This window comes from Mastigoproctus giganteus, chromosome 2 (assembly GCF_048544385.1).
Source record: "Mastigoproctus giganteus isolate SK-2022 chromosome 2, ASM4854438v1, whole genome shotgun sequence".
NCBI classification, from domain to species: domain Eukaryota; kingdom Metazoa; phylum Arthropoda; class Arachnida; order Uropygi; family Thelyphonidae; genus Mastigoproctus; species Mastigoproctus giganteus.
The window spans coordinates 198,580,562-198,603,570 of record NC_143576.1 but is presented as its reverse complement, the minus strand read 5'-3'; the positions used below and the strand labels follow the sequence as shown (position 1 = coordinate 198,603,570).

General features: G+C 37.2%; 1 protein-coding gene across 1 annotated transcript in view; it reads left to right on the top strand.

The window, feature by feature from the left end:
• The window catches only part of Dhc1 (dynein axonemal heavy chain 1), a 620,756-nt gene that overhangs the window by 59,143 nt on the left and 538,604 nt on the right, over positions 1-23,009 (top strand). Inside the window, exon 14 of the mRNA XM_090390121.1 lies at positions 21,326-21,472. Coding sequence (XP_090246247.1) covers positions 21,326-21,472 — 147 coding nt within the window. The remainder of the gene's footprint in view (positions 1-21,325; positions 21,473-23,009) is intronic.

The window sequence follows — 23,009 nt, the reverse complement described above, 5'->3', positions numbered from 1 at the left end:
TAAGTTACTTAAACTTATTATTTTTTTTAAATTTATATGTTTATTTCATTATAAAAAGGTGTACAGTATCTTTTTAATTTTGTGGTGATCTATAATTGATGTTTACTTAATACCTCTATATAAAGAATAAAATTATTATATGCTGTATATATATAATTTGTATTATGTAAATGTAATTTTTATAATTATATTATTGTAATAACTATCATATAACATATATTTTTTAATATTATATAGTGTACAGGGTGTCTCAAAAATACACGGCATAACTTCAGGAATGAGGAACTCATTCCTGAATATGCATAACTTAAACCTTTCTTGGAAGAGCACACCTTTCTTCCCCTCGCCTCTCATAATTGTTCCCCTCGGGCACTCATAATATTTTAAAAGTTTAAGGTTTTATATATATATAATATCGGTGTAGATACACCACAGACAACTCTTAAAGAAAAACAATGATAGTAGTGTGAAAAGCATAATTTCATCTGTCTCTCATATTGTGCTCATCCTTCACAAAGAGTTGCCCATGAATTGCACTACATGGAATAAGTAACGTTCATTAACAGAGAACACTATTGTTTCTTATTCTCGGTGGGCGCCACCACCACCCAGACAGCACAGATGAAAAGCTAGTTGGCTTTTCATCGGTAGGTGGGCAGGTACTCTGGTATTGCAAGTGAAGCGTTATTTATTCGAGGCAACTCATGGGCAACTCATTGTGAAGGATGTGTAGATATGGTGTATCTACACCGATATTATATAGTAATGTTTATTATGTACTTTTACATAGTAAAAAATGGATGAAGGAACTGAAAAATATTTTATTAGACATTTTTTATTATAATATGTTACATCGTTGTTGTTGTTGTAATTGAGGATTTTTGGCACAAGGGCCTCTTGGGCCATATTGCGCCTCTTCATGAATTTCTTATGACTGAAATATGTTACATAATGTAAGGTTAAGTAAAGTTTATTGAAGTTATGCTATTTTTCAGTTGTGCGAATAACGAATGAATCCAGAGTTTTTTTTTTTTTTTCTGTCGTATTTTTTCAGATAAAATTTTGTCGTAGCATGTACTTATGTCTTTAACTTCACGCTTAATATTTGTTGCACCGTCATGAAGAAGATCGTTCTCACAAAAAAATATTCAAGTGTTTGGTCAGTATTCTCAAGGGAAAAGGCTCTAATGTTATGCAAGAAAGCAAACGTATGAGCTTATGTTGCCTCACCCAAAAAAAAAAAAAAAAAAAAAAAAAATTCACACAACCATTCTCTCGAAAATTTTTATTATTATACTCTATTAGGGATTCCCGTAAATCACTACAAAAACCCGTATTTGTGTATGTAAATTGCATGTGTTCTCTGGTCGATTTGCCTGTTTTTCTGGACGAAAAAAAACCTAGTTTCTGGGGGGGAAAAAAACCTTGCTATCCACGCTTAAGGCCGATTAACTCAGCCCCGGAGTGAAAAAAGCCCATTAAAGTCCCTCGCGTCATCGAGGGAACTCGAAAACGGGCCTTTTCCACCCGGTGTGGGGAGGACGGTGACGATACCACTGTGCTACCGCGCAGACAATTTCTTCTGAAAGTTTGTCCAGTCCCTCCTTGAATTTAGTTAAGCTATCAACTTCCACAACGACAGACGAAAGTTTGTTCCATTAATTAACCACCCACTGGCTAAAGGCAAATTTTCGCATATCTATTCTACAGCTGTCTTTCCTCAATTTGAATTTATGCCCCCTTAGGTTCGTAATCTAAGCAAGACGAAGAATTTCATCAGAATTCAGCGTGCTCAACCCCCCCCCCCCCTTCAAGGCATTATACAACTCAATCAGATCGCCTCGCAGGTACATAGTCTCCAGCTGCTGCAATTTGCAGACTTAAGCCTCTCTTGGTAAGAGGACGCCTTCATTCCCCTCAATAATCTTGTTGATCTCTGTTCACGCTCAAGAAACTCAACATCCTTCCTAAAATGAGGCTTCCAGACCTGTATGCGGTACTCAAGGCGTGGCTGACAACCTTATACAAAGGGACAATCACTTCCTTTTCCTTACTAGCAAAATTCCTGTATATCATTGACAAAACCCCATGACCTGCTCTGGCAGCCCGTCTGCACTGGTCAAAAAACTTCATATCTGACGGCACAATTACTCCCGCGTCTTTTTCATTTTTTACCACTCTAAGTGTAGTACTACACAGTTGGTACATCCTCTGCGGTTACTTCTACCCAAATGCAGTACTTTGCGTTTGTCAATGTTAAACTTCAGTTGCCACTTCTCAGTCTATCTGCCCAAATTTTCTAGATCCTGTTGCAGTAACACAGGATGCCATTACTGTAATTAACAACCCTGCCAACTTTTATATCATCGGCAAACTTCGACGCTAAGCCTGATATACCTTCATCAATATCATTGATAAATATACAAAACAACAGTGGGCTCAACACCGAACTCTGTGGGGCTCCACTAATAAGATTAGTCTAGGAAGAGCAGCACCCATTGATTACCACCCTCTGTCTTCTCCCACTCAACCATCCTTTTATCCAATGTAGCAACTTACCCTTAATACAATTCTGCTCCAATTGGTACAATAGTCTTCCATGCGCAACAGTGTCAAAAGCTTTCCTGAAATAAAAATATATGATATCAAAATTATTTTTTGCATCCAGTTCCTTTGTAACCACATTATATTATCCAATGAAATTTGTCAGACAAGACTATCTCTTAACAAACCCATGCTGTGTCTGAATTATTGCTGCAGTCGTGTCTAGATGATACTGCAATGCATCTTTAACCAGTGACTCCATTATTTTACCCGGAACGGAAGTTAAACTAACTGGTCCGTAATTACTCTTGTCATCCTTTGATTCTCCTTTGTGAATTGAGGATACATTTGCACATCTCCAGTCCGTGGGGACATCCCTCGACTACAAGGATGCCCTCATAATTATGGCTAACGGCTTGCTTATTTGCTTTGCTGCCTCCTTTAATATAACTGGACAGATTCCATCCACCCTAGGAGCCTTTCTTATGTTTAACTTCAACAATTTCTCCTCCACTTTGCTCTTAGTTATTAAAAAAAACCAATTATCTCCCTGGTATAGTTTGATAAACTTCTGGCATTTCCCTCCTTGAATAACTTCTCATGTGTGAATGTAGATGCAAAATACTCATTCAGTTTTTTAGCTATCTGTACAGGATCATCAACAGTTGAACCATCGATATTAAGTGGACCAATCTGATTCATCTCCGTCCTTTTAGAGTTTATATAAATAAAGACGTCCTTGCTGTTTTTTTTAGCAACCTTTGCCAAAGTTTTTTCGTAGTCTGCCTTCACTTCTCTAATCCCCTTGGTGATTTGATTACAGACTAACTTATATCTGCCATAGGCTTCTGTGTCCCCTGATAATTTGTATGCATCCCATGCATTTTTCTTCTCTACCACTAGTCTCATTAGTTTATTTGACAACCATTTAGGCCTAAACCTTGAACCATATTTCTTAATCGGTATGTAAAGCCAAGTAGCTTTCACGATTAATTCCATGAATGCTTCCCACTTAGAATTTGCTTTTGGTAGCATCATCAAGTTGGTCCCACTGTACAGAATTTAAAAACTGTTTGAGACCACTGTAGTCACCTTTACGGAAGCAAAAACCCTTCCCTTTATCCCTGATGGTAATTATATCTTTAAGTTAATCCCACAACAGTATACTGTGATCACTGCCACCTAGTGGTTCCTTTGTCGGTAAATTCTTAATACTCGAATAATCACTGCTAATAACCAGATCATGCGTATTACCCTCTCTAGTTGCCTCTCGAACATGTTGCTGCAGAAAAGAATCATCCAATATATCCATAAGAGTCTTGCGAGTGTGAACCGCAAGTTCCAGTCAATATCTGGGAAGTTAAAATCCCCCATTATAAGACATTTCTGTACACATTGTCCGTGTTGAACCGTACAATGCTACGTGTTGAACGATTTGATGGAATAATTCTGGTAGTCGGTTTTGGCTTCTTCGCTTTTCGTTTATGACTGGGCTTCACCGTTTTCATCTGCAGTATCAACATCTATGACTCCTTCCAAATTCACATGTAACATTTTTTTTTTGGATATGCAGGGCTCTGAAGATGTGGATGGATCTTCTCCGGCTTCTTTGTCAACTCCATCGCACGCTGTAATTTATTCTGCTGTCGAAATAGCTTAGATCTCTCCTTTGTATTTGGAGGTGGTTTCGGTGGTCACGTTGCACATACATGTACTCTGTACGTCTTAACGCTCACTATTAGTCTTTGATATGTTCAATTATAAATTTTTACCATTTTTTATTAAATATCGTGGAGAATGACGAAAGAAATAGCTTTACGCAATCAATAGGAGTACTGATTGGGTCATGTTTCGCTCGTTGCCTGGTACGGAGTGATGCAATGGTGGTGTTGGGGGAGTGAATCATTTCCTGTCGCATTTTTTTGGGGATTTTTGTCAATCCATGGACGCATTGCACGTGTACGTGCCCTATACGCCTTACAACGCTCACTACTTTTAAATTATACACTTTTAAATTCTACCCTGACCACAATCCTATCACATGTGAAATCGCCTTACAAAAAAATCACAATCATCACTTGCCCAGAAAAGAAAACCAACCTGAGAGAGAACTAACCTTTTCTACAAAATTCCTGAAACCAGAAATCATCCTCAGACGTCTCAGAGAATTCAACTGGACACACCTGTTTACTGTCCCTCCTGACGTAGCCCTAAGCCACCTAGCCGAAGAGCTTTATGGAATAGCCAAAGAGGGAGCTGCAAAAGAAATACGCATCACCTCCAGAACCTCTGTTTGGTTTAATCAAACAATCAAGCAAACTTTCCTCCAGAAGCAGAAGGCTTACAGACGATGGAGAAAATCAGCTGACGCCGAAAACTTCAGCGCCTATAAAAAGGCAAGGGCTCTCTTCTTAAGACAAAAACGACTTGTCTGCAACCAATTTGCCCTGGATAAGCTGAAAAGATCTAAAAGAATCCAGAAACAGAGCCATAAGCAAATCACTATGAAGGAAGAAATATTTAAAGAATGGACTGAGCCCACTTTTCAACAGACCGACCAGTCACATGCTCCACCCCCTGTTACACTTTTTGGCCCTCCCTGCAAACCTCCAATATCACTCATAACCATAACCCGAAACCATCTGATGGAGATCGTTAAAAAACTTCCACTGAAAGCTGTTGTGGGTCCCGACCGGTGTCCTCTGTTTCTAATCAAAATCTGTAGTACATATATTATAGATCCCCTAGTCCATATTTTCAATAAAATCTTAGAAAGTGGAGAGATTCCAAAAATCTGGTACACATACTTTGTTCGGCCAGTCCCTAAATGCAGGGACCCCAAGCGGCCTTAAGATTTCAGGCCTATTGCCATCGGATGTGGGTTCCTAAAGATATTTGAAAAAGCAATCCAGCCCACCATTGCAGACCACTGTTTCAATCACAGGCCTCCGTACCTTCACACTGTGATTAAGGGGAGATCTACTAACAGAAACCTCCTAGACACCCTTACCAGAATCCAGAAAGCCCTCAACAACAGGACACAGCTTGATGTTATTTTCTTTGACATAAAAGCGGCCTAGGACAAAATAGACATAACAGCTCTAATCACCATTCTCCAGCAGTAACTTTAACATCACTGGAAGGACTCTCAGAATCATTAAATCAATCCTGGAGCACAGACATCTCATCATCTCACATCGCAGATTTCGGACAACTTGCGTTACTAATAGGGGTGTCCCACAAGGGGGAGTCCTATGACCAACCCTATTTGCCGCAGCGCTGGAGCCCTTCCTGGCATCCCAAACTGACTTCCAATCATACGCTGATGACCTGAAACTTTATATCGTATCTTCTGACCAAACCCAGGTTCTTATCACTACCTTGCAGCCAAGTAAAACCATACATAACCTCCAACAATATTTGGCTTCCATCGGACTACAGATTAATCAAGCAAAGACAGCTCAAATGTCCTTCACCTGGAAGAAGTCACGCAATGACATTAATCTTACCATTAATGGATCACCCATTCAAAAATTTAAAACACACAAGGATCTCGGATTAGTATGGGATGAGAGGCTAACATTCCAGGCTCACCTCCTGAACACAAAAACCAAAATGTACTCCGCCATGTGGGCGATCCGCCAGGAACTAACGGGAATTCAAGACGCCGACCTTGTAAAGAAATATGTTGTCCGATGTGTCTATCCCATACCTCTCTATGCCGCAACTATTTGGTCCTCTGCTCCCACAACACACTTCAACAAGTTTCTCAGCCTGGAATACTGGCTCCTGAAATGGCTCAACTGGCCGACTGGCAACCAATACACTATTTCTAGGGCTCAGTTCTACATAAATCTGGAAGTCACTCCATGGAAACAACAGATTGTGGTAGCAAACCTTATTACACTTGCCAGACTAATCACAAGACGACTCGACGCCCCTGACATTACTGATCTAATAAAAACTCCCCGCATTGCCGGAAGGAATCAAATGGACCCAAGGCTTCCACTCACAATCAGTTTGAACAACTTGAAAGGATTGAGACGCATGTTCCCAGGTAACACGGTAGATTTGATGAACGATCTAGCCATCGACCTGGATAGATTCTGCGATTAGCATACATACAGACGTCAGAAGCTAAAGGACACATATGCAAACGTACACTTATGAGACGCCACGAAGGAAAATGCCACCACAATGCATCCCGTTAAAGATAGGTGAAGAGGAAAATAAAGTGAAGCCATCACTGGTCCTCTCTCTTAGAATCTACTACTCCAAAGACGCCTGGCTGTGAGCACTATTACAGTCAAGATTGAAGAGATACCACGTGCAACAACCGGTGAAGGACTGCCTCATTTCTCTATATTTTTTGTATATTTCTCTCATGGTTTTGTAATTTATAGCACTTTTGAGAAAATAATATCCTATAATTCTTTCAATTATGTAAAATAATAAACACTAAGTTCTGTACCTTTCGGGTTAAGCATACATGTAACCACCAGACACATGTCCCTGTCTTAACCTCTGTATGTAAATATCACCCGCCCCCCTAGCTTCCTGCTGTCCAGGAGGTGGCTCTTCGCAGGGCCGGCCCGAACAAAAGCGGGACGCGGTGCAAAGTTGACTTGCGGGGCCTTGATACAAATTTTGTACAACAAAATAATTTATTGCATTTTGATATTTATTACACTGCACAAATTGGTTTAGTAAGGATTACATGAAAATGATAAATAATTAAATTATTTTAATAAAATTAACATTTCAATCACAAAAAAACTTTAATAAATCAAATAAGAAAAATAATTGCTTCATATACTTATAAAATACAATTTGGTATGCGACTTAATCGAATAAGGTCACAATACTGTATGTGATTTTTGTTTCATTTTCTTACATGTTTTATAGCAAATTCGTTCATAATATCATCATAATTTAGTTTTTTGGCTATTTCGGATTCGATAGATAAAATGGCTAAGGAGGTAAATCGTTCTTGACCAATGCTAGATCTCAAGCAATTTTTTATTATTTTCAATCTTGAGAAAGATCTTTCTGCAGATGCGACGGTAATTGGTAAGGTTAATATAATTTTCAGAACAGTAACAAAATTTGATACAATTCAAATAAATTATTTTTCAGTAAATATTGTAATATTTGTAATATTCTGATCCTGGAAGGCAAAACTCGACGACAAATTTTGATTTCATTAAATAAATCAACGCAATCAATATCGTCTTGCAAGGTCGCATTTAAGTCTTTGCAACATTTAAGAAGATCGTTTTCAGTCAGTTTTTGAATATTATCCGAATTATATAAAAAACCATATGATGTCTCATGTTCGTGATAAATTTCGAATCTTTTCTTAAAAGAAATAATCGCACTACGATTATGACTAGAAAATATTGAATTCTGAAATATTCTTCGCTTGATGAAATAGGCTGATCGGTTCCTTCATAACAAAATTGCTTTGTTTTTCGTCCAGTTCTTTGATTCTTAAATTCAGATGTCACTTGTAATTCTTCAGCTATTTCCTTTGCAGTTATTAAAGAAGATTTGAATCCCGATTCACGATACTGTTCAAAAAAATTTAAAAGGCCTTTTAAATGTGAATTTGCAGTACCGATATCTATATTTGAATTTTGAAATACCTTGCTCACAATATTTACTTCATTCAGTATGTCGTACCAAATGACCAAACTTAATAAAAATTCAAATGAAGTGAGTTTATTTTCGATTGATTGGATTTCGTTTTCATGTCACTGTTATGTTCATAAAGGTATTTCAAACTAGAGAAAATTGTGGTACTTGGTATCTCACAATTTCACACTTTCGAGGCGACATTCCCACCTCGTTTCTGACAGTGGTTTTGGAGTAAGATGTTTGACATGCTCTTTGAATATATCCCAGCGTATCACAGAACTTGCAAAAATATTATATATGCTTTGTAAAGTCCCAAAAAATGAATTTGCAAGAGAAGATGATTTTGAAATGTCTCCAAGAACTAAATTCAAATTATGACTTCCGCAGGGCATATACTGTACTGTGCTTTGGAATTCTTTTGCAGGATAAGTGCTTGCACGCCTTTATATAAACTTCTCATATGAGTTCCGTTATCGTACCCCTGTCCTCGACAGTTCCCTAAATCTAATTCCTCCTTTTCTAATATGCTTACAATTTTAGCTGATAACCCTTTTCCTGTCGAGTATTTTACTGTTTCAAAACAAATAAATCGTTCTTGTATACTCACATCACTTTCAGTTATCTACATTAACATATCTTAAAATAACAGATACAGTAATTGTCCTTAATGGCTTACGTCTGGAGTGCAATCTAATAAAATTGTGAAATACTTAGCTTTCCGAACTGTATTTATTATTTCCTTTCTAACTTTTTTAGCCAAAGCAGAAATCAGTTCATCTTGTATTCTATGAGTAAATAGGAACGCGATGCTGATTCTACGCACCGATCCAAATGTTGTTTCATGATTGGGTCAAATCTTGCAAGTAATTCTATGAGACCTAAGAAATTACCGTTGTGCGGTTCATATAAAGCATCGCTACTGCCCCTGAACGCCAAATTATGCTCTGATAAATATAAAATTGCAGCCACTATTCGTTCATAAACACATTTTAAACGCTGTGTTTCGTTTTTAATTATTTTTTCATGATCTTTGTCAATAGTGTTTCCAAGTTTCAAATTCTTTTCAAGTTGTAACAATTTGTACATAGCTGGTAAATGATATTCTGATCTTTCATGACTTTGTAATCGCGAACTTAAATGTACCCAATCGTTAAGTCTAGTTAAACACAGAGAAGTGGTATTTGAAGAGAATAACTTACACACATAACACAATGTGGCATCTTTGTACTTTGAGTAGAGTTGACCTTCGTTCTTGACGTTCCCCATTCGTTAATTTTTTTAAATAATAATTTTCAGAAAAACTTCTGTTATTTTTATCTTTCGGAAAATCGTAGTTTTTTTACTTGTGTCACGCCATTTTGTATGATAGGTATTCTAAATTTATCAGTTATAACATCGGGCCAAGTACCAGGATCATTGATATCGACATTTTCGACTTCGTCGCTTTGTTCATTCTCTTGAAGCTGCGATCCTCGGAATAATTGATCTTGTTCTTTGTTCGACGCTGACAAAAAATCCTCCGTCTGTACGTTTCCCTCTGCTTCATGATTATCTTCCCGTTCTACAGTTTTCTTATCATCGCTTTCCTCTTCATTAGGACGAGAGCTGGCTTTATGATGATCAGGATCGTTTTCGTGGATGTCGCACGGCGTAATTTCATTTCCGCGAGTTTGATCTTCCAGTAACTGTGAATTATGCGTTTCTTCAGTTTGTTGCACATTTTCGGTTTTTAAAAATTTTGCAAGGGAGTTCCTCTGTTTTTCGGTAATTTCTTCTCTCCTTTTTTTTTCTTCAATTTATCAGAGCCACACATATACTTTCTTCCCGCATCTCTGTCTCTACTAGTCATGTTGCGAAATAGATACGAATATGTTATCTATTTTCACACCCCGCGAATCGCGATAATCGTATTTGTGGGAAATATTTATTCAATAATTTCAAATGAAAGCCAATAAATTATTATATAATTATTATTTTTATTTGTAGGCTTCGATCAGCCTAATTGTGTATAAGGTCTCTAAGAGACTCAATAATATTGCGGTAGCCTAGATTAGGATCAAATGAGTAAATGGCCTACTAAAGCAGCGTAGTTAATGAGTAGCTTACTAAAGAGGCTTAAAATGAATATCGTAGTTTTTTACTTGTGTCACGCCATTTTGTATGATAGCCATTCTCACAGACGGATTTAACGGCGGGCGCACCGGGCGCGCGCCCTGGGCCCCGACTTCTGAAGGGCCCACGCAAAACCCCAACAAATTAGTTGAACATATTAGTTCAACTAATAGTTGAACTAATATGTTCAACTATTAGTTCAAAACTTTGTGATTATTATTATGCTATTATTAATTATATTATACATATAGAATAGAATAGAATAGAATCTTTAATTGCAGCAATGATAGACATACAATTAGTCCCGTCACGGCATGGTGGTGCCAGGGGTTAACAAAACATATTTACAAAAGAGATACACATGAGATACACATATATTATATTCAAATTTTATTGGAAATAAAATAAATATTTTTATATAAAATATAAAATAAAATAAAATAAATAATATTTTAAATAAAATAAATAAAATAAAATATTTTTTAAATAAATAAAAAATATTATGTACTATTAATGAATAGTACATAATATTTTTTATTTATTTAAAAAATATGGTTAACATGTATTTTTATTTCCCTGTCTCTCTCTTTTTTTAAGGGGTCCAATATTTTCTTCTGCGCCCCGGGCCTCAACAGACCTTAATCCGCTCCTGGCCATTCTAAATTTATCAGTTATAACATCGGGCCAAGTACCAGGATCATTGATATCGACATTTTCGTCTTCGTCGCTTTGTTCATTCTCTTGAAGCTGCGATCCTCGGAATAATTCATCTTGTTCTTTGTTCGACGCTGACAAAAAATGAATAGTCTAGTCGGTGGTATATATAGCCTTTAGAGTACGATAACTATGCAAACGCTGGCAACATATAATCGTACGTCTGAGCGACTTGTAAGGAGAGATATTTTAAATAATTTGAAAGAAAATATATTTTTCCGTGTTCTTTAGAGAATTCTTGGCGGGTTTTCAGATAATGTTAATAACATGATTATTGACATTTTATTTCTTATGTATATTAAAAATATGGCCATTTTATGGCGATGTCGCTGGATTTTGCAACTGTATTAAAACAAAAAAAAAATGAAACCATTTTTATTTTGCAAAATCAGTCAGCGGCGCGGGGCCTTGTGCGCTCGCACCGTTCGCACTCCCCCCTCGGGCCGGCTCTGGCTCTTCGGCAGAGCAATAAACAGATTTAATAAATAAATAAATATAGGGACCCCTGCTTTACGATTGGTTCACTGTGTGATCAAATTACTTTAGGATGGACACTCCATAACAATCAAATCACTTTACGATGGCCACTCCACAACAAAATACCGTTCACTATACGATATGCAGTAAGCGTCGGTCATTGTGGTCACGTTTACGAATTGAATTTTAATTCTATTAACGGGGAGTCTAAGAAGCGAAAATGGGAGGAATATTATCCATAGCCTATAAAAGTAAAGATATAAAGCACAGATTTACATTTTATTATCTTACCAATTAACAAAATTAAATGATATGTGAAAATCGGAAGAATATTTTCCACAGGTTAATAAAAGAAAAGAAAGAAAACTACATTGGGTATTCCCAAGTGGTTACCTTCTGAATTACTAACCTAGCCTAACGCTACATCGGTGAAAACCGGGACATTTATCCTAGTACGATAGTTGGCTGTCCAAAGTGCCTGTAATGCATTTTCTTTTGGCAACCGTCGAATTTTCGTTGTGTTTTTTTGTCAATCCACGATCGCAAGTTACTCCCATCTGAAAACTGTCTGTGCGTGCCTAAAGAAGTTTCACTTCAAAAGGTCTTATCGTGGGTACACGTTTAACAGGACCCACGATTCAAGAAACGAAAGAACTTATTTCTCAAAAGCATCCAACTCAGAGGTTTTTAACTACTGGAAAGCAAGTTGTTCTTCCACTTGGCGTAAATGTGGCTGAAACACAAAACTTCCAGATCGAAGCCGTCATACTGTAAGGAGGACTGTACAATAAAATAGGACATCCAGTGTTCAACAAATAATATCTGAATTCAACCAAGTCAACTGCCCTATTTCAACACGAGCCATGCACAGGGAATTGAAGAAATTGGGTATTTGAGTTGCCTGCCTATTCGAAAACCACTTGTTTCAGAGAAAAATGGAAAAATCCGCTTACAGTGGTGCCAAGAACCTCGTGATTGAACAGTGGAACAATGGAAGAAAGTCAAACGAATCACGATACACTTTGTTTGCACTGATGGTAGGCAGAGAGTGTGGCGAAAACCTGACGACACGATGGATCTTGCTTGCCTTGTCAAGGCAACCCAAGCATCTGTAGCTGGTATCATGGTATGAGGAATGTTTTGTTGGAACAGACTGGTCCGTTGATACAAGCGGAAGAGTGAATGTCATCCAGGGAGTAACGGAATTTTGTATCAGATCTACTGCACTCTGCAATGTTACACTTTCATCCCAAAGGCGATGGCTACTTCATGGTTGGCAGTGAAACAGCGCATCGTGCCAGAATTGTTCGGAGAACATGACACGGATTTCCACCATCTTCCCTGACCTTATTCCTATTGACAATGTATGGGATATGCTCGAGAGCCCTATTCATCAACGAAGCTCTTCTTTCAACCTTTTCGCAACTACACGATATTTTGCTTGAAGAATGATACAATTTGGTCAAAACGCACTAAAACACTTTAGAGAATCCATGGCGCGCCGCACTTGTTGTTATTCAAAACAAAGGCAGCTCGATTCGATGCTAAATAAACGTTCGTATTTTTCGGCCAGTGTTTGTGAAATCCAATTTTGTGAAGTCCAATAATTTTCAAAAATTATTGGACTACTCACTGAAGTAGCGCTGCCTTCATTGAGAGGCTATGAGTGTTGTTTGTACATTACGATAAAATAAATTCTTTTCATTTAAATTTAAAAATCCAATCCAAAATATTTATTTTATTTTATTGTTTTAATTTTTTTTTATAATAAATCAAAAAATATAAACAGACCATAAACTGAGCGTTAGTGGTGAATTGTTTTCAGAACCGTTTATTTCGAAGGTTGAACTGGCGCGGTTTGACCCGTATACGCTGTTTTTTTTTTACAACCGTATCTATGGTTACACATCAACAGAAAGATTTTTCTGCATTTTTTAATGGCGCTACTCAAATGATGGATAAATCGGTTCCTGTAAAACTGCTGTTGAAAGATGTGGACTGCGCGTTCGAATTCACATTCCATCACGAAAAATGCAAGGCCCATTGTGTTAAAATAATGAAATTATTTTCATTATTTTAACACAATGGGCCAGCCACTGCCTTATTTATTTATAATTTTATTTTCATAAAATTATAAATAGATAAGGCAGTGGCTGGCCCAGGATTTTCTAATGGGGGTGTGCAGTGTTTGGAAAATCATTAATCATTATGTTGCTCTAAAAAAAATCCACAGTATTTTGATCATGGGGGGAACTATAGCCCCTACCTGGGACCACCATAGGATGCAGGTACAGAAAACATAATCCATGAATTTGAAATAGGGTGAAGAAGAAAATCGTTGAGTGTTAGAAGAGCAGCAGTTCTTTGGAGAGTAGAAACTTTTCATCATGCTGAATGGGATACATCTTTCAGAAAGCAATTGTAATCAGTTTTTTTCCCCCCAATTCATGTAACATTATTTTGCCATCCCCCCATATGTTGGTACAGTGGCATATCCAGGTATCATCCTGGGGGGGGGGGGGCATGGCGACCAGGCTTAATTTTTTTTTTTTTTTTTTAGAATGCTTCCTGCGTTCTGTTTCTTTAATTTAAAATTTTTGTTAAGGGGGCATATGCCCTTTCTGCCCCCTCGGATACGCCCCTGCGTTGCTAACATTTCATCTGCATTTAACCCTCCCCCCACTGAAATGTATATTTTCCGAATGGCCCCTGAGATGTCATTTAACTAAAATTAGTAAACAAGATTTTTGGACACTGTGAAATGTAATTTTTAATATATTGTCACAATTTATGCAAACTTTCGTGTTTGAATGCTGTTTCAAAATTATTAGAAATTGATGTGACTTATTCAAACAGTGATTTCATGTTTATATTCAACTTACTTTCATGTAAACTAATTAAAAAACAAGCAATAAAATTTTAAATTATACAATGATTTCAAATTAATATACATGAATTGATGAAAGTCTCATTTGGGTGCATATCTAGGAGTAAATTGCTTTCTACAAAAGTTATAAATTGCATATTGTGGAGTAAGTCATCAAGAGTTGCCTTCAGTCCTGCACTTCAGATAAACAGCACTACTTTGTAAAGAGAATTAGGTTGCTATTTATTTGTAATGCTTGCCATTACCCAGGTGGTCAGTTCAGATATTGCTACTATTCATGGTTAATTAGGTATCATAAATGTTGGACCTGGCAACCCAGTGATGATATATTTCCTCATCATGAGTGATTTTGATCATGGGGGCACCTGTGCTAAAAGTTATCTATCTGTTAGCACCTATGCCAAAAGTTGTCAGTTTAAAAATTTAAGTAAATGAGCAAAGGCTTCAGGAATATTGCATACAAGAATTATAAAGCATTAATGTATATATGATGTGGATACTATGATGTGGTCACAAAGGAACTGAATGACAAAATAATTTTGATATCGTATACTTGGATTTCAGGAAAGTTTTTGATACTGTTGCACATGAAGGACTGTGGTACAAATTGGAGAGGTATGGCATTAAAGCTAAGTTGCTACAATGGATAAAGGGATGGTTGAGTGGGAGACAACAGAGAGTGGTAATCAATGGACACTGCTCTTCGTGGACAAATGTTATTAGTGGAGTTCCCCAGGGTTCAGTGTTGGGCTCGTTGTTTTTTATATTTATCAATGATATTGATGAAGGTATATCAGATTTAATGTCCAAGTTTGCAGATGATACAAAGGTTGACAGGGTTGTTAATGATAGTAAAGACAGTATGCTACTCCAACTGGATCTAGATAAGTTGGGCAAATGGGCTGAGAAGTGGCAACTGAAGTTTAACATTGACAAATGCAAAGTACTGCATATGGGTAGCAATAACAAAAGAGAAACATGCCAGCTGTGTGGTACTACACTCAGGGAAGTGTGGAAAGTGAAAAAGACCTGGGGGTAATTGTGCAGTCAAATATAAAGTTCGCTGAGCAGTGCAGATGGGTGCCAGGGCAGGTCATGGAGTCTTGTTAATGATATATAGGAATTTTGCTAGTTGGGATAGGGAGGTGATTATCCCATTATACAAGGCAATGGTCAGGCCACACCTAGAGTACTGTGTACAGGTCTGGAGAATCACATTTTAGGAAGGATGTAGAGTTTCTAGAATGAGTCGAAAGAAGGGCAGCAGGATTGGTGAGGGGAACAAAGGGGAGTGCTCTTACCAAGAAAAGCTTAAGTCCTGCAAATTGCAGCGCCTGGAGAGTAGGCACCTGTGAGGTGATCTCATTGAGGTGTATAAGGCCTTGAATGGGTTGAGCAAGCTGAGTGCTGATGGGATTCTTCCTCTTGCTGATGTTAAGAACCTGAGGGGGCATGGATTCAAATTGAGGAAAGACAGTTGTAGAATAGATGTGCAGAAATTTGCCTTTAGCCAGCGGGTGGTTGATTGGTGGAACAGATTTCCATATTTTGTTGTGGAAGTTGATAGCCAAAATAAATTTAAGACTGAGCTGGACAGGCATTTGGAATGAATGGAGGGGTGAAATAGGTTTATTTATTTATTTATTTTTTTTTTTTGGCTGATGCTGCATGAGCTTGCTTTCTTGCATCATATGCCTCTACTAATGCTAATAATGTAGAGGTAAAAAAAAAAGGTAAAGTGCAGCCATTATCAACCCACTGCAGGATGGAAGCCTACTCAACAATTCATGCTGAGGGAAATGTAGAGGTAGTACATATTAAAATCCAAAAAGAATGACAGCAAGGTTGGTCTCCTTTTATAATCCAAAAAGGAGGACACCAACATTTTTCAGAATGAAATGTGGATTTTAGGTATAGAAAAAGTCATTATTAAAAAAAAAAAAAACTTTTTTTAAAAAATATCTTTTGTAAATGTATAATTTTTAAGAAACAGGCATGTGTTATGTGCACATTTTGCATTTCTTTGATTCAGTTTATGTTTTTCAGTTTGTCTTTTCCTTTATTTGATACTTCAGTATTGCATCTATACAATAAACAGTATGCATAATGTTAACCTTCACTATTCTTTTATATGCAAGGCATTCTTTTCCCTGCTATTCTGAGTATGATGCTAATTGTTTCAGTGTTTTTAAAGTGTATACAATAAATGTTAAAGCAGTTGAAGCATAATACTTTAACTGCTAAGCTTACTAACTGTTGATATATATGGTAGTGTATATCAACATTTATGTGGTTCCTTTATTTAATATTTCAGTATTGCACCTACACAATGAACAATACACAACAAACTACACAATACACATCTTCCTACAGAAAGAAGGTTACACTGCGAATGAGCATGTATCAATTGGTAGTCAGTGTGTACTTCAAAGGAAATCGGGTGAGGATGAACTTTAGAATGAGCCTACCTTAGAGAAATGTGACAAAATTGCTGTAAACGCTGTATTTTGCTTGTTTTATATTAACTCAGAAAGCTGGACAATTGATGTCCAAAGGAGGACATGGGTTCAGAAAGATATATATGTGGTAACTTTAGCATGGCAAAATGGTAAAAGTCTGTACATATTCGCTAAAATGCATCAATCTCATATTGTAAAGCAAGTTTCGTGTCATGAAACAGGTTATCTGTTAATGAAGGTGTCTCATGTTATGGAACCTGGTCAATGCATCATAGTAACCAACCTGATAGGTTAACTGTGATTCAGTGACCAAGGAACTGGATGCAAAAAAAAGAATTTTGATATAATATACTTGGATTTCAGGAAGGCTTTTGATAGCATTGCACATAAAAGACTGCTGTACAAACTGGGGCGATGTGGCATTAAGGAGCATGAATATAGGAATAGTTAAATGGAAGAAGACAGATTGTTTATCAATGGGCACTGCTCTTCATGGACTAATGTAATTAGTGAAGGCTCCCAGGGTTTGGTGCTGGGCCCATTGTTTTCTGTATTTATTAATGATATTGAAAAAGGTATATCAGGCTTAATGTCCAAGTTTGCAGATGATACAAAAGTTAGCAGAGTGGTTAATGACAGTATGCTACTGCAACAGGATTTAGAAAAATTAGGCAGATTGGTTGAGAAATTACAGTTTAACACTGAGAAATGCAAAGTACTGCATATGGATAGCAGTAACGTACCATACCAACTGTGTGGTATTGCACTCAGGGTAGCGGAAAACGAAAAAGACCTGGGGGTATTTGTGCAGTCAGATATGAAATTCTCTGAGCAGTGCAGACATGTTGCTAGGAGAGCTCATGGGGTTTTGTCAATGATATACATAAACTTTGCTAGCAGGGATAAGGAGGTGATTATTCCTTTGTATAAGGCCATATCTTGAGTACTGTATACAGATCTGGAGGTCTCACTTTAGGAAGGACGTAGATCTTCTGGAATGGGTGCAGAGAAGGGCAACCAGATTGGTGAAGGGAGCAAAGGAATACATTAAAAGAAAACATTACTGCTAATGACATGGAGGCCATTAGCAATAATTTTTTCTGAATACAGAAAGTAACTGTCTTTTATTTCTGCTCAACATCTTCCAAACGTTCTGAAATGCAGGTCTGTATCTTTGTGTTGGCATCATACCCTCTAGCAGTCGGCTTTGAAAATCATTTTTCCCCATAATCCTCTTCCTTTTAAACATATAGGGTCCTAGTAATCTGCCTGTTTGCCAACATTAGGAACATTAACAAACTCTTCTTTCTGGGATTTTTTTCTCTTTGTGAACCACTTAAATAATAACAGTTTTGGTAGTCAACCCCTTTTAATACTTAATAAATAGATTTTTAAAATAAAATAACTTTAGGAACATATTGAACTATTGAAATCAAAGCTTCTGTAGTACATATGATAAAATCTGAATTCTGATATTGTCATCAGTTTGTAGTTTAGCACATAATAATAGTTACTTCAACTAATACTATATGGTCTCTTAGACTACTAGACATTTAAATTTCCTGATTGAGCCAGTTTTACTTTTCTTGTGACTATGAGCACATCAGTATTTTTCTACCATGTGTTTGATAGTATTCTTAGAAATTTGTGACATTCTGTTGCATTTTTTTTGTGTAATTCATTTTTGAATTCATTGTTTGGTTTGACAGACTACACCATATTGTTTACACGATATTTTTGAGTACTATATATACATTTCTGTAAAAGTGAATAAAGTAGAAAAATTAAATAAAGTTTAGTCTAAAAGTTATTCAGTGTCATTTTATGTAGTTCAAAATACATTCCTATTGTACAAAAACATTTTTTTAACCTGTTGTTATTTGGTTTTTAGGAGCATTAGCAACTAAGGCCATATTGCTCCGGGGATATGCGGTGGTCATTCCCTGACCTTTCCGCATCCTCCATATTTGGTGGTCATGGGCTCGAACCTCAGTCTAATCAAGAAGCGTGTGCTACGCACTGCTGCTCCTGCCCACCTGGCTATGGAGGTGCCTTTAACGTGCATGTAACAGATGCATTGGTCTGTAAGTCTGCACTCAACTTTACCAATATATGGTTGAGTACTGCACTGCTGATGCAATAAAAATTGCACCATAGAAACTAAGGGTTAAAATACAAGTTTAATCAGTTACATGCATATGCATGTAACTGATGAAACTTCTTTAAACATAATTTAAAAATTGAAAACAAAACCATTTAGCTAAAACCAGGGGTGGGCTGCCAGTTTATTAACAACGGGCTCTGCTTGAGAAAAATTCAAGTTAAGGGTTATCCTTAGTTAAAATAGCCTGTTAAATTTTATCAAACTAATTTTTTTTAACAAGGGGCTTGTGTGTGGCTGCCCCCCTCCAGGACATCCTTGACTAAAGGTAATGAAACTTCTGAAATTTGTTTTAATAACTTAAAGTTTGACTCAACAGAAAAGAGAAGTATTAAATCTGAATCTGCATGAAGCTTTCCTTTTTTCTGCATCATATTGACTTATAAGTTGAAAATATTTTCTTGCATATGCATGTAGTTATTATTATTATTATTAGCTATATGGTGCAAGGAAGCCTGAGGCTTATGCTGCACCAGCCAAAAAAAAAAAATTCCAGAGTTACTCTGAGAGAGAGAGTCAAAAGTAGAAGGAAATCACCAAGAAAGAGAAGAATGATGATATCCAGCTCAAAGTAGATAAAAAAAAATTAAATATATTCCAAAGCAGTGGCTATCGTTGCATGAAGTTCAAACAAAAGCTTATTATAAACTATTTTGAACAAATTTTTTTAGACAAAATCAACACTTAAATATCTGCCATTGTTTTCTTTTTAAATAATTTACTAAATCAGAAGGAAATTAAAATAATGCTAAACTCAGGAAAATTAAAAAGGCATCATTACCAAAATTTTTCTTACAAACACTTCAGAAATGTCTTGCAACCCACTGGTGGGGAAGTGCTGCTAATTCTTTGTTTTTGTCAGGTGTTACCTTTGAATCATATGAGTCCACAAGGAGTGGCAAAGGTGGTTAGTTATCTGGAACATGAATAAAATAAAAAAATAAATATAAGTATATAATATTAAATATATATAAAATATAAATAATAACTCAAGGAATATTACAGTTATACACCGATAAGCCATTATGACCAGTGAGTCATTATGCAAATCGAAGCAACTGCAGGTGAACTACGGCATGTGTGCAGGTCAGGACGCGGTATAAAAAACACCTGATACTGAGCTCTGTTAATCAGTGTTACTCTTGTTCTTCAGATGGGAAAGGCAGTAGACTTAAGCGAGTTTGACAAAGGCCAAATTGTAATCGCCAGACGACTGGGTCAGAGCATGTCCGAAACAGCACGGCTGGTGGTTAGTACCTACCGAAAGTGGTCCGAGGAGGGAAAATCCACGAACTGCTGGTGAGGTGTTGGATGACCATGGCTCATCAATGCTCTAGGTGAGCGAAGGCTCTTCTGTGGCAACAGAAGGGCAACTGTGGCGCAACTTGTCAGTAATTGGAATGCTGATGATGGGAGTAATCTGGCAGAACACACAGTACATCGAACCCCACTGAAAATGGGGCTGTATAGCTGCAGGCCACTCCGAGTGCCCATGCTAACCAAGGTTCACCAGTGACAGCACCTACAGTGGGCATCAAAACTGGACCTCAAGTGATTGGAAGAAGGTTGTCTGGTCCGATGAATCATGTTTCCTGTTGCACCATGTGGATGATCGGTACATGAGCATCATTTATCTGGAGAAGTGATGGCACCTGGATGCACCATGGGACGAAAACAAGCCAGTGCAGCGGTGTCATGCTTTGGGCAGTGTTCTGCTGGGATACCCTGGGTCCAGTCATCCATGTGCCGGGCACTCTGATGTTTACCACCTACCTAAACATCATTGCTGACTGACCAGGTACACCCTTTCATGGCAATGGCCTTCCCCTCTGGCGGCGCTGTCTTTCAGCAGGATAATGCGCCATGCCACACTGCCCAGGTTGTTTGAGATTGGTTTGCGGAACATGAGGAAAACTTCTGGGTATTGTCCTGGCCTCCAAATTCCCCAGACATGAATCCCATCGAGCATTTGTGGTTTGTGTTGGAACAGCAACTCTGATCTGTAGCATCTCAACCATGGCCCTTACAGGAGTTAAAGGATCTGCTGGTTACGTGTTGGTGCCAGATACCACAAGACACATTTATAAATCTTGTAGCATCCATGCCTCGCCGGGTATGAGCTGTTTTGGCTGCACGTGGAGGACCAACATCATATTAGGTAGGTGGTCATAATGTTTTTGGCTCATCAGTGTATATATACAAATATAGACTTAATTTCCTTAGAAAACTTTCTTCCTGATGTTGCTGTTTTGTATTATATAATTAAATTTAATATATTTCATAACATTTAAATATATATCTATGGAATAAAATCCTTGCTTTAATCAATTTTAGTTGATGATGATCTCAAACGAAGGGTGGCCAATGGAGCTCATGAACTTCTTCAAATTTACAGTCATAGATCTACTGAGGCAGTCACCAAGGCTATTCGCTGTGCCCTAGAAACTTTACGACGTAATACCAGTGATCATCTTCAGTCAGGTGAGTGGAATCAGATCTAGGATGGATACCTGCCTTGGGCCAAAGGTTGGAAGGAGCACAAGAGTTAAGAAATTTAATGGTGTAAGTTTGTTTGATATTGTTATTTGGGGAAGAAGGGATAGCAGAGCACCTTGAGTAGCTGGTTTGTGTGTAGAAACACCTGGACTTTAGTCAAATTTTTAATTTTATATTGGAAATTAAATATACCTAGGCACCTAAAATTTATCCTTGTTTAATAAATCTCAGGGGAACAATTGTTACATTATTAACATGTGTGAGAGTTATGAGTGGATTCACAGTTCCACAGTGTGTATTACACAATTCATGCATGTGAAAGTTTTTTTTAGCTTTACTTAAGTATTTCATAGTGTAGTTACATATCTAATGTAATGATGGTAATACAATAACTCTTATGATCCAGTGCATAGGAAATTGGCTTATTAGTCAGTTAATGAGAATTATGTTCTCATAAGTAGAAGGTTGACTAACCAGTGCCTCTTTTACATATAGATTAACCTGCAGACCAAGATAATGCCTAAAGTAGAAGGATATATCATTTGATATTGATAGTATGCAGGAACTTGTATTTATAGATCTGAATTTATGCATAGGTGACTGTGGTGCTGCATAACGTTTGCTATATTATGGATAATATATTTAGGAGGATAGATAAGATGTACAGGGTTGGTGGGGTGATATCGTGCTTCTTATCAAAAAATCAGCGTGAGTGCAAACAAAAGCTTTCCTGGTTCAGAACTTATGTATGCCAGAATAGAATTTGAAATAGTTGGATGCAAAAGTAAAGTGAGAATGGTAATGTGCTAAAGATCAGAAGAGTGTGAGGAATATGATGAGAACCCCTAAGTGCAGTTGGAATGGGCAAGAAAGTGTGAATGCCTTATTATGGGTGATTTCAGATTGCCCCTTATTAATTGAAGAAAGTAGTAGGGCAAACTTGCCATGGGAAACAAAATTTTTAAGTAAACTAGATGATTATTGAATCAGCATGTTAAGGAAAATGCTAGGATTAAGAATATGCTCCTATAATTTTCTAGGATGAGGTTTAAAGGTTGCAGTTGTTGAAGGTAAAGGTATGAAGATTTAATTTCAAGAAAGGGGACTGACAATTTAATTTACTACATGGTGTCGTATCAACTGGGCAGATAGCAGAGAGAGAGGATTAATACATTAAAAATTATAGAACATCTTTAAAGCAATAGACACAGGTGCTATAAATGCATCAGCATTAGCAGAGGCATAAAACTGATCATAGCATTTTCTAGGATGAGGTTTAGAGGTTGCAGTTGTTGAAGGTAAAGGTATAGAGATTTAATTTCAATCGGACCAGTGCAAGCGTGTACACAAAAATTGGTGGTGGAATGCAGATTGCTCCAAAGTGAAAGTAGGAAAAAAACCCAAAAGGGACTGACATTTTAATTTACTAAAAGGTGTCTTTCAACTGGGCAGATAGCAGAGAGAGGGTTAATACATTAAAAATTATGGAACATAATTTTTAATGAATTAACCTTCTAATGCT